This window comes from Peromyscus leucopus, chromosome 11, assembly GCF_004664715.2.
Source record: "Peromyscus leucopus breed LL Stock chromosome 11, UCI_PerLeu_2.1, whole genome shotgun sequence".
Taxonomy (NCBI): Eukaryota; Metazoa; Chordata; class Mammalia; order Rodentia; family Cricetidae; genus Peromyscus; species Peromyscus leucopus.
In genome coordinates, this window is record NC_051072.1 from 23,495,964 (window position 1) to 23,508,267 (window position 12,304).

Genomic DNA, 12,304 nt, shown 5'->3' on the forward strand with positions numbered 1-12,304 from the left:
GCAATCTACCTTGAGACACAGCATTACCACTCTTGGGCATATAGCCAAAGGAAGATCAATCATACCACAAGGACACTTGCACAACTGTGTTCATAGCAGCATTTTTTCATAACAGCCAGAAACGAGAAACAACCTAGATGCCCCTCAAAAGGAATGAATAAAGAAAATATGGTACACTTACATAATGGAGTATTACTCACCTGTAAAAACAATGACTTCATGAAATTTGCAGGCAAATGGATGGAACTAGAAAAAATTATCCTGAGCAAGGTAACCCAGATCCAGAAAGACAAACATGGTATGTGTTCACTCAGAAGTGAATACTAGATGTAAAGTAAAGGATAACCAGACCACAATACACAGCTCCAGAGAAGCTACATAACTTAGGAGGACCCTAAGAAGGATACATGGATCACCTTGGGAAGGGGAAATAGATGAGTCCTTCTGCGTAAACAGGGAGTTGGGGTATGATAAAGGGGAGGGCATGGAGGATGAGAACATTGGGGAGTGTGATGGTCATGTTGGAGGAGGGGAGAGCAAGGAAAAGGAGCCATTATAAGACTAGGGAGAAACCTAATGCTAGGGAAATACCTAGGAATCCACAAGGATGACCCCAGCTAAGACCCCTGGCAATAGGGAAGACAGTGCCGGAACTGTCCTTCTCCTACAATCAGGTAGGTGACTACCTTAACTGTCACCATAAAACCTTCACCCAGTAACTGATGGAAGCAGATGCAGAGACCCACATGCAAGCCCTAGGCCAAACTCTAAGAGTCCAGTAAAAGTGAAAAAGAGGGATTATAGGAGCAATGGGTGGGGGTCAAGATAATAATGGGGAAACCCAGAGAGACAAACGACCTGAACTTGTGGAAGCTCAGGGACTATAGACCAACAGCTGGGGAGACTGCATGGGACTAAACTATGACCTCTGCATGTGGGTGACAGTTTTGTAGCCTGTTCTGTTTGTAGGCTGGCAGTGGGACCAGAATCTATCCCTGGTGCATGATCTGGCTTTTTGACATCCATTCCATATGCTGGGATGCCTTGCTCGGCCTTGATGTGGGGAGAGGGGCTTGTCTTCCCTCAACCAAATGTTATAGGCCTTGTTGACTCCCCATGGGAGGCCTTACCCTCTCTGAGGAGCACATGGGTGTGGGTTGGGAGAGGTGGGGGGTAGCAGGAGCAGGTGAGGGAGGGGGAGCTGTGGTTGGTATGTAAAATAAATAAAAAAATATTATTTAATTAAAAGAAAACACTGATGGAGTACCAGTGGATACATGACTAAAGACAATCACTCCTCTCTCCCAAGATGTATCATCAGAAAACAGCTCACTATTGAGAAGTAGGGCCCCTCTAGTCCCTCCTCCATCTATGCCAGGCTGTTAATGGACATCACTCAGGTGTTTGTTCTTCTCAAGTTCTTTCTTGTTAATTTTGTTTTATTTGTTTCTTTGATTTTCTTTTAAGCTCCTTGAATTTAGATGATGTTTATAATTTTCTTTTAGATTATGCATCCTGGGATTCATACAGAGATTTCTTGTCAGCAAATATTTCTATAGGCCTGATAGGTTTAGGGGTAAAATGTTGCCTTGATCATTTATATCCTGGGAATTGGTCAGGGGATCCCAGCACAGGGACTTTTTTTTTTGTCAATTCAGTGTTATATGTGAGCAGAGCAGATTGGGCAAGAGAATGGTGGGGTCTGGAGGTCGGGTGTGGCTTACGTGGAATGACATCGGGCAGACACAGGGAGCAGGCCTGGTATACAGGAAATGGGTTCTTCAAACCACACATTTTTAAGGGATCTGGATTCCTTTTCATGGGAAATGGTATTTAGAGACTAGAATATATTACCAAGGTCCACTCCTTCCTAGTGAAAGACTACTGCTTTTCTTTCTTATCTTTGTATTGGTCAGATTTAGGGAATAACAGGTTGATTAAGACTATAAAAGTCTCACATCTGTACCTCTGTGTTGAGCTCCTCCTGTCTTTAGCACATAAAATGATGAATTTGGGGTCAGCCCTTAAGCTGAACTATAAGCCCATATGGTAATGTCACTACTCTTTCTAAATCCCCATTTCAAATTCTTCTTTTAGTAGCTATGGAACTGTTCATTGTCATCAAATTATTTGCTTATTTTCTCAACCTATGCAAAGATAATGCATTCTCAAATAATAATCCACACATCTATGAAATACAAATAATAAACTGCAAGGTTATTTGCAATTATCTTTGTCTTTAATATGAGAATTTAATGTGCAAATTAAACTTTCTCAACTGTCATTGTAATAGTTTTTTTCATACTTGTATAGTTATAAAAATGCTGGTGAAAGAAGTGCATTCATTTCTGTATATATTTTATTTTAAGGGTTTAGCTATTTTTCTATTTTAACATGCTTTATATATACAATAGTAGCAAACCTGCAAATCCAGAGGCTGTGTGTAATATGAGCTATGAAATGTGATCCTCATCCACACACTGCAGATATACCATCACAGGACTTTCCCATGTACACTTGGTTTCATAAATAATATTTTATGAATAGCCACACATTGCTTGTTGTCCCTGAACTTCTATCAAATAGGACATTCTACATTTATCACTTCTCTTTCTATTTTCTTACTTAATATCACTGAAGTTGATGCTGAATCAATTTATAAATCTCTAGTTTATTCTGTTTTACTGTTACTCTGTTATTTCTGTTTTAGCTGTTACACCAATAAGTGGATAGAATGTAGTTCCTTTTCCTTACTTATTATAATTTCTCAGACATAGGGAAATAAATCTATCATATCAGTCATATCAAAGATGATTCTCCAAACCCTCCAACTGCATATGAACTATAATTTTGATGTCTACCAAGAAAAATAAGGTTACTTCATTCATATGTTGTCATTGTCAGGCAAACTGGTTCACATTACATTCTAGGAGTGGGTATTCCTACCTAACAGAAAGAGTAGAATGGAGCAGGACAGGCATTCTGAACTCTAAAGAGAGATTATAAGATAAGAAAAATAGAGGATTAATAGAATTTGTCAACTATTTGGGGTTTTTATCTCAAATGATATGAGAAATTAGAGTCAGAGAATAGAAGTCACAGAGAGGATGAAACTGTCATAACACTGTCAATGGCAGAAAGGAGTGAAGAGAAGAAACAGCTGGGAAAGAAAGGATTGTACTAGAGCCAGGCGATACAGGTAGTGGAGTCACCAGTCAGTTAGTGTACTGCATGAGTGTTAGGAAAGAGGCAGAAAACAGTGAGGACAACTGGAGGTCCACCAGTAGGAAGAGGGAAAGAGGAGAACCCTGGGAGTTCCTTGTCTTAGGCAAGGGGCAGGCATGTAAAAAGCCAGAGTTCCCAACATCCTTCCCCAGGTCAAACCTAACATTATGCCTTCTTTTCCTTCCTGACCACACCCAGGAACCTGAGCAACAAGCCCAGCATTTTCTTCAACAGCCACAAGGTGCCCAGAGTGAGCCCCAACAGGAACACTAGGACATCCAGCAGGTTCTGCACATGCCATGGCTGTTGAAAGCCATGGGGCTTGAGATGTGCTCCTCCCCCTGTTTGTAGGATGTGGTCAATCCAGCCCACCAGACGCTGGGAAGGTGTCAGGGGGTGAGAGCGCCTGATGGCCCTGGCAGCCATGGCTGCAGACTTGAACCTATGGGCAGACACAGAGAGAATGTGTTACCAATGTGCTGTGCCAGTAGTTGGGACTTTATAACGTATACACACGCCCCCCCCACACACACACATTTTGTTTCTAGTACATTTCCATAGGTCAGCTTTAACAAAATTGTTAGCATACATTTTTGTTGACACTGTCTACCTGAGTCCCAACTAAAAGTTCAATTTAAAAAACGTTCAATGAAAAGCTAAACAGAAAAACCTAATTCAAGAAGGATCAAAATTAACCCTTGAAGAGAAACATTTTTAATGTCTGTAAGGATTTTACCTATTGTGCTGAAGGTATGCTCACATTAAATATATGTGAACCTGTGTGACATGATGTCTGTCTGATTAAGTGATTGGACATTGAAACCTGAGTATTTAGTCATGTTTGATTGTGAAATCATTGTGCCGGTTGTGCAAGGAATATGTGGGTCACCTCTTTTTGTCTTTGTTACTATTGCATTTGTGCTAGATTTGTAAAAAGTTCCATTATAACAGACCTGTCCTGAGCCCCAGGAACAGAGTAGAAACTGATACCACTGCTTCCTCATGGTACGTGCTTCATATGTGCTAGTGTGGAACAGACAATAATGACACACATGGTGGAGATATTGCAAATCTTTCAAAGTGTTAAAGACAAAGTAGTGCATGATGAGTGACCTCAAGGACAGAAAAAGTAATAGCCAAAAACATGTTCTCCTAAGGACAACGTTGGAGAGATGGTTCTGTGAGTTCAACAAAAAGACCCTGAAGAGGGAAGGTCAGCCCATTAAGGCCATGCAATTGTCCTTGTCATAGTTTGAATGAGAATGGCTCCCATAGTCATATATATTTGAATGTTTTCTTATCAGTTGGTGGACTGTTAAGGAAGAATTAAGAACTGTGACTTTATTGGAGGAGGTTTCTCACTGGCGGGGATCAAAAAGCCCTCGCCAGGCCCACTCTTGCTCATTCTGTCTCCTGCCTGCAGATCAAGATGTGAGCTCTCTTCTATTGCTCCAGTACCATCCTGCAGACACAGTCACCACCATGATGATCATGGACTAACCCTCTGAAACTGTAAGCAAGAACCAAATAAATGCTTTATCTTACATGTAGCCTTGCTCATGGTACCTTTTCACAATAATACAATAGTAACTAAGATCATTAACTTCTGAGTCAATAGAAATTCTTTAGGTATTTGATGATTCAGGGAGATTGGCCACGTAAAGAACATGCCAATGATCTCTCCTGCTTCAACTGAAATTCTATTATAGGTACCCAAAATATGAAAGATCATAAAGATAATGTGACCATAAGAAGTCATCGCACCACATCAGGTAGAAGCATATTCTCAGCTCCTCACCCAAAATTAGGATTATTAGCAAAGGAAAAGCAGGACTTTCACGTATCACACATTTATTATAACACATCCCACAAAATTCTGTTTCATTGATAAACAGACTACACAGTCCAATTAATACTAAGCCTATATTCAGCCTAAGAGACCCCAACCCCATAGAGCTGCATACCTCTTGTCTTCTATGACTTCTTTTAGTGTACGTGCAAATGTCTCTGCCTTGAGTGTCTCTAGCTGAACAGAAACACCAATTTTCTTTGCTTCTACTACAACCATGTTTTTAGCCTGGTCTCCAAAAAAGGGAATCCCGACCATGGGCACTCCATGGTGGATGGCCTCCATTATGCTATTCATTCCCCCGTGGGTGACAAAAAGTCGAATACTAGGATGAGCTGTTGCAAAAGAGAAAGATCATCCAATATGTCACTATCAACATTTCAGATTCCAGGTAAAGCAGCAGATCCAGGAAATGCCAATATGCTGGGGAGAATGAATTTACTGATGTTGCTTTAGAGATTTGCAATGTTCCAGCATGTGATACCCAGCCTTCTCTCTGCAGAGAGATGCCTTACTTCAATCAAAATCTGTCTAAGACCTAGAGCCAGAGACAGCTACAAGGACAGTGACAAGTGAGGCAAGTTTCCTTGTCCTTCTACTCATCCTCATCTTCTCCACTGTTGCTTTCTTCTTCACTTGTCTAACCTTGGCCTTCTCTTGCTTTTCATGTCTGATCTCACATGAAGTCTATATTATGGGTGTTATCTGCTCTATTTTAAGAGAAGCTTACAGAAGGGGATGGTAGACCAGAAAGTTCTGCATTTATAGGTCTTGACTGTTGCTCCATATTGAAAGCTACCAAACATTTCTTATGATCATAAAGAAATCATCCCAAACTATACCTCACACAAAATCTACCAATTTTCCCTAGAAATCAAGTCTTATTCCTATTGTATAACCTATGATTTTACTTAACAGAGACCTATGTGAAAAATTTCCCAGCTTCTTTTGAGTCAGTCTTTGGTACAAACCTCTGATTCAGCCACTGAGTGTAGAAAATATAGGTATCCATAAAACCACATAGAAACAAAACATTTGAAAGGACGTGTCTGTAGGGAATTCTCTGTTGCTACAGAAATCAGTGTTCTCATATTGTATTGTGAGCTTACATGGGTTGGTACTGAAATATCTCCCTATGTTCTCAACCCCACAATACCCATGTTATAAGTGTCTGAGTTTTCAGCCCTTTTCTGACAACTAAGATGTGTCTACATGCTTACATTCATATGTGTCAGTGTGTTTCAAAATACCAATGATTTCTCACATCACTGTGAGAATAGCAGCAACAAATGGTGGCAACCGCCCAAGGAGTAGTTGTAGACCACATATTGGTCAAGATTGTGTTGGAGTGATCAATGGTAAATACTCTTAAGTCAAGGCTACATATCTATTTAGGGAATTGCGATCTGTCTGTGTTGAAAAGGATGAGGAAGTTGTTGCTATGACAAGTCTGGAGCACAGGCTGATTCTCCCAAGTACTCTAGCTCCTTCTACCTGACTGCTGGACATATATCTTCACCTATCAGCAGCCTTTTTTCTGCAACTGCAAGCACTCAGACATCAGTTATCTATTAAGTCCCAAAGCACATTAATGGAAATAAAGAAGTAGGAGGTGTTTACCCAGGAGGTCAGTCTGCGGAAGCCAATCCATGATTTTGACATTTGGAGCCATTCTGACATCTTTAGGCCAATGAGCATCCTTACATGTCCACAGCACCCCTTGAGGGAGGCGAGCAAAGGCACTGTTCATCTCCTTAATAAGTTCTTTGGTCTGATACAGGAATGCTGTGGAGCCCAGTGCCACAAGGACAAAACCTGAGTCTCCAAACTTAATGATAAAATCTTCCAAGTCCTATAATAAACATAAAGAAATTTGAAAAAAAAATGGTTTGTTAAAGCAGTTATGACATGAAACAATACCAGTTGTCAAATAAATCCATGCTTTGGTTGTTTGTGTTCTATATGATAAAACTACTTTCATAGTCCCTGTATAGCTGTGTCTGGGGTAGTTACTGCATTGAATAGCAGTAACTTTGTGTGGTTGATATATTGTGCACCCCAATAAACTTATCTGGGGGTCAGAGAACAGAACAGCCACTATATTAAATATAGGTTTAGGCAGTTGTAGCACATTCTTTTAATCCTAGCATTCTGGAGGCAGAGATTCATCTGGATCTGTGTGAGTTCAAAGCCACACTGGAAACAGCCAGGCATAGTGACACATGTCTTTAATCCCGGGAAGTGATAGCAGGAAGCAAAAAGGTATATAATGCTTGAGGACCAGGAACTAAAGCATTTTTAAGCTTTTAGCTCTTAGTAGCAGTTCAGCTGAGATCTATTTTGATGAGGACTCAGAGGCTTTCAGTCTGAGTAAACAAGATGAGCTAAGGAATTTAAAGATGAGGTTTGATGAATTGTTCTGTTTCTCTGATCATTCAGTGATCACCCTAATACCCGGCTCCAGGTTTGTGTTTATCAATAAGACCTTTTAAAATTCGTGCTACTCCTTTCAGCTCTTATAGATTACTCTTCCAAGCAAATACATACACTAGATATTATTTGAATAACTGATTTCTACTGCTTAAAATGTAATCTTCAGAGTTTACAATTGCTAAGGGCATTCTTTTCTTTAATAATTTGAGATCCTTCCTAACTATTTTTGACATCCTTTGTATTATTTTATCTTCATGCTGGAAATTCAGTAAACAAAATTCCTTCAATTGCTGTGTGGTATAATGTCTTCTCCTCTGATGTTGTTTTCTACCTTTGCTTACAGAGTAATTATAGATTCATAGAATGGCTGGAGAAGTATTCTTTCCTGTGGAAGTGCCACAAATATTTATAGAGGAACTGGCATTAATTCTTAAGTGTTTCACTTAATTCATCACTTAATCCATATTATATCAGACTTCCTTAATGAAAGACTTAATATCGGTCAGTCTAATTTATTCCCATAACTTTAAGAATTTCTATTTTTTCTTGAGTCAGTTATGTTAACACACTTGCATAGGAATATGTCCACTCATGTAGATCACCTAATTTGATGATATATCATGTTTGTATAATTCCCTTATAATCTTTATTGTTTTAAATAATAGTGGATAATTTTTTTATTTAGAACTTATTTTGTTGTTCTTTCTTATTTATATTCTCAATGACTCTAATGCTTTTCAGCATTTTACTCTTTTGATTTTATTGATTCTAATGTTTTCTATTCATTGTTTCAATCATCTACACTTTGATTATTTTAAGCCCATTCTTTCTGCTAGTGTCCTGTTTAGTAATCTCATCATTATTTGTGCCTTATAATGAAGGTTTAGACTATCAATTTCAAATACTTTGTCTGTACTAATAGAGAAAATAATAGCTATGAATTATATTCTATGTCTTGTTTTTATTGCACTCCATTTTTCCATTGTGTTTTGTCTCCTTTCCATTTATATATAATATTTTCAAATGTTCCTCTTGATTTTTCCCTTTGATTTTACATATTGTTGTTTTCTACTCATCCCACTGTGGTAAGAGATGTTTACATTAATCTGAGAATTTGCAAATCTTGGGGTTGTTTTGGGGGGCGGGAAGGGTAACACATGAACCAAGGAATTTGTTTTGTGCATTAGAGAAGATTTTGTGCTCTGCTGTTGTTGGAATGAACACTCAGAACTGGAGAGATAGTTCAGCAGCTGAGAGAATTGGCTGTCCTTCCAGAGGACCACAGTTCAGTTCCCACAGAGCAACCACAAATCTCTGTAATTCTAGCTCTAAGAGATCCAGTACCCTCTTCTGGCCTCTTCTGGGCACTTGCACAAATGTGATGCACACACATACCTGCAGGGCAAGCACTCACGCACAAAAAATCACTTACAAATACATTTTAAGCATGATCTATATATTTCTAATAATTCTATTGGGTCTATAGTATTATTCAAGGTGATAATTTTACTGGATAGTTGTCTAATTCTAAAACTGTAGAGTTGAGTCTTAAGTTATTATTTATTTCTTCTTTAAATTCCTTACATTTTCTTCATATTCTTATTTTCATATTTTGTATATAGATGACATATTTCTCTGTAAGTTAACTATTTCACATTTGAAGTAATATTTTTATAGTTGCAATGTTTGATAGACACAAAGTTTTAAATATATATAGTTTTAAACTTCTTTGAGAGTTTTGATATAAAGTCTGATTTTCCTTATGTTGGCAGTCATCACAGCCACAAAAATTCAATTGGAAATATCAATAATAACTAAAGGAGTTATTCTACCACATCCAGGAATAGAGAGAGACAAAAGAAACTCACATTTTGTACCATCTAACCAAGTATTCAAACTTAGCATGGGGTATTCTAACATTGTACTTTCACAAACCTAAAAATGTAGACTCAGAATTCTTCTGTTGCCTTAGAGTACTTCCTTCCTTCCAGGACATCTTTACCAAGTGACAATTTTCTTCTATGGTGATTTGAAATAAAATGGCCCCCAAAGGGAGTGGTTCCATTAATAGGTATGGCCTTGTAGGAGTGAGTGTGGCCTTGTTGAAGAAAGTGAGTCACTGTGGGGGTAGGCTTTGAGATATCCTACACTCAACTATGCCTGATGTCACAGTTCACGTCCTGCTGCCTATGGATGAAGTTGTAGAACTCTGAGCTCCCTCTCCAATATCATTTTTTCCTACATGGCACCATGTTTCCCACCATGATAATAATGGATTAAGCTTCTGAAACTGTAAGACACCCACATTTTAAATGTTTTCCTGTATCAGTGTTGCTGTGGTCATAGAGTCTCCTTACAGCAATAGAAACCTTAACTAAGACACCATCTAAGCAATGCAGGCCTCCAAATGAAAGATAAACTGAGGGATAAGTTATCACTCACTGGAGGTATTGGTTTAACAGGTTTGTCCGTTAAGCCTCCCACATAGATGATGTTGGGAAACACGGGATGAGCAAAATCCAAGGCAAAGTCAGAGCTGACAAACCACAGCTCTGCTTTCCATGGGAGTTCAGACAAAACTGGCTGAGAGCCTTCTGCAAAATGCTCCTGGATGATGCCGTCATATTGAGAAAGTATTTCTCTTTGCTTCGTGGATGAATCAAGGAACATCAGGAAGTTCTTCACTCTGGCCCAGAAGTACATTTGGTCAGTTAAACTGGAACCAAATCCTGGGACAAAAGACAAAGGGTGTGGTACCCCATAGTCTATAATGCTAAATACCACGGGAAGAAAAGCCACAAATTGTTTCCCAAGTTTCTCAGCGATCAAGAAAACACAAGGATCTGTTGCATCTAAAAAGAGTAAGTCAAATTTCTTCTTTCTTAAGGAGTCCATGATGTCCTTTCTGCTTAATAAGTGACTGCATAAGTCCACAAAATATCCAAAGATCTTTATATTGGTGTGATGGTTAGACCTATAAAAAAATAACAACAAATATTTTGAAGAGCTTCTTAATACTATTTGGAAGACTGTTACATTCAAAGTAAGTATTTCACAGCTAGACAAATGCAAGCCTATAATCCAACACTCTGGAAATGGAGACAGAAGTACCAAAAGTTCAAGGCTTGTCATAGACTTATGACTTTGAGTCTTGCAGGCTGAGCTAAATAAAACCCTAACACACTTAGAATAAATTATTTTTAATATATTTCATGAGAAGAGGCTCTATGGCTTGAATTTTTTTCCTCCTGTTTAATGCTATACAAATTATAGTGTTACTTAATATGTAAAACACATTGCTTTTCATAAAATAAAATATTCTTAATTAAAAATAAATAGGCCCATATGAATTCATTTTCTATTCCTCTCCTTACTACAGGGAGATATTTATTTTCTTCCTAATGATATTTGCTTATCAGAGTTGGGGAGGATATTCCAGGTAATAATGTTGCACCACATTTCCATGTGAATTACAGCTGTTGTTCAAAATCTTCAGCTTTAGTTATTCTGATATAGATATAGCTCTGCTTCCCAAACTACTTCTTCTTGAATCACATTTCCTTTAAGGATCTATTCCTGTCCATCATAGGTGTTGGTTTATTTTCTTCTGCCTTAGAAGCCATCAAGGATTATAGTAGATCTCAAAGAAGTAGAAGCCATCAATGATATAGATCTCAAAGAAGCAGTCTCCATGGGCAGGTGTATAATGCTGTTTACTTCACATTATATAAGGATTTTTTGTTGTTGTTGAGAATCTTGCTCTCTTAACCAATCTGTGTAAGTTGCATGATTACAGCTTTTTATAGTCATCAATGTTAAAGTCATTTTCTGTGGAGACCCAGAGAGGGTTCTTAGTGAGATCTGAGCTTCCTCTGTCCAGCAGGGCTACATAAGGGAATGACTGGACCATGGGCATGGTTAATAGGTGTTTGGAAGGGTCTGCACTTGGTTGTGCAGTGTGCATTGATGGCAACGGAAAGATCTTTTGCCCTGCCCCTTTTTTACAAAAAGCCCTCAGGAAGAGACAGAAAGTGCCATTCGATTTTGATTCAGGTATTTCAGAAGCTATCCTATGTTTCTGTCTTTCTCCTCTCTGCTGTCTTTCTGTCTAAAATGTTTCTCATTCCTCTCTCCTCCTCATAGGAACCCTTTAAAAGGTGGGAGCTGGCCTCCCACAGATGGTGCCTAAACAGGGACTTGGGTGGGGAGGTAGTGAGAGGAGAAAAACCCCATGGAAGCAGTCAGACATGTCCAGTTTTAGATTAAGGTAAGGTGGTGGACTGGAAAGAGATGATCATAGCTTGCCTGTCAGGAGGCAATTAAAATGCTAATGCTTCTTGTCAGTCTGCTTTGAGACCCTTTAAAAATTAAAGCTCATGGCAAGGCAGAACTGTCAAACACCTGGAAGTGGCTTTGGGTGTAGAAAAAGCTTAAGGGCACATAATGAACCTGGGTTTTGCCTGAGATGCAAGTGAAGGAAAGATTGGGCTAATAAAAGTATATCAAGAACAAGACATAGTGGAAAGAGCTCATGGCAGTCTTAAGAAGCACCTTCAAAGAATTAAGAGGAAGGTATTGTACCCTCAGTCACCAAATGAAGCTTAATGGCTGCCTGAGCACTTAGTGCACTGTGTGGAACAGAGGAATGTCAGCTTTGATGACATCATAGCTGCTGATGCTCCTCCAGAGGAGTTGGAGTAAGAGCAGCTGAACCAATGTTTCTGACATTGATGTTCCATCTTGCAGTCTGGGGAAAGCAGGAGACTAATCCTCCCCCCTCCCACTGCTGAGGGGAAG

The 12,304-nt window shown here is 39.0% G+C and overlaps 1 protein-coding gene across 1 annotated transcript in view; it reads right to left on the minus strand.

The window, feature by feature from the left end:
* Positions 1-2,220: 2,220 nt before the first annotated feature.
* The window catches only part of LOC114697325 (UDP-glucuronosyltransferase 3A1-like), a 36,010-nt gene continuing 25,926 nt past the window's right edge, over positions 2,221-12,304 (minus strand). The window contains exons 4-7 of the mRNA XM_037209391.1: positions 9,950-10,481; positions 6,695-6,926; positions 5,190-5,409; positions 2,221-3,667 (exon numbers count right to left, since the gene is read on the minus strand). Of these exons, the coding sequence (XP_037065286.1) occupies positions 3,391-3,667; positions 5,190-5,409; positions 6,695-6,926; positions 9,950-10,481 (1,261 nt within the window). The 3' untranslated portion in view covers positions 2,221-3,390. The remainder of the gene's footprint in view (positions 3,668-5,189; positions 5,410-6,694; positions 6,927-9,949; positions 10,482-12,304) is intronic.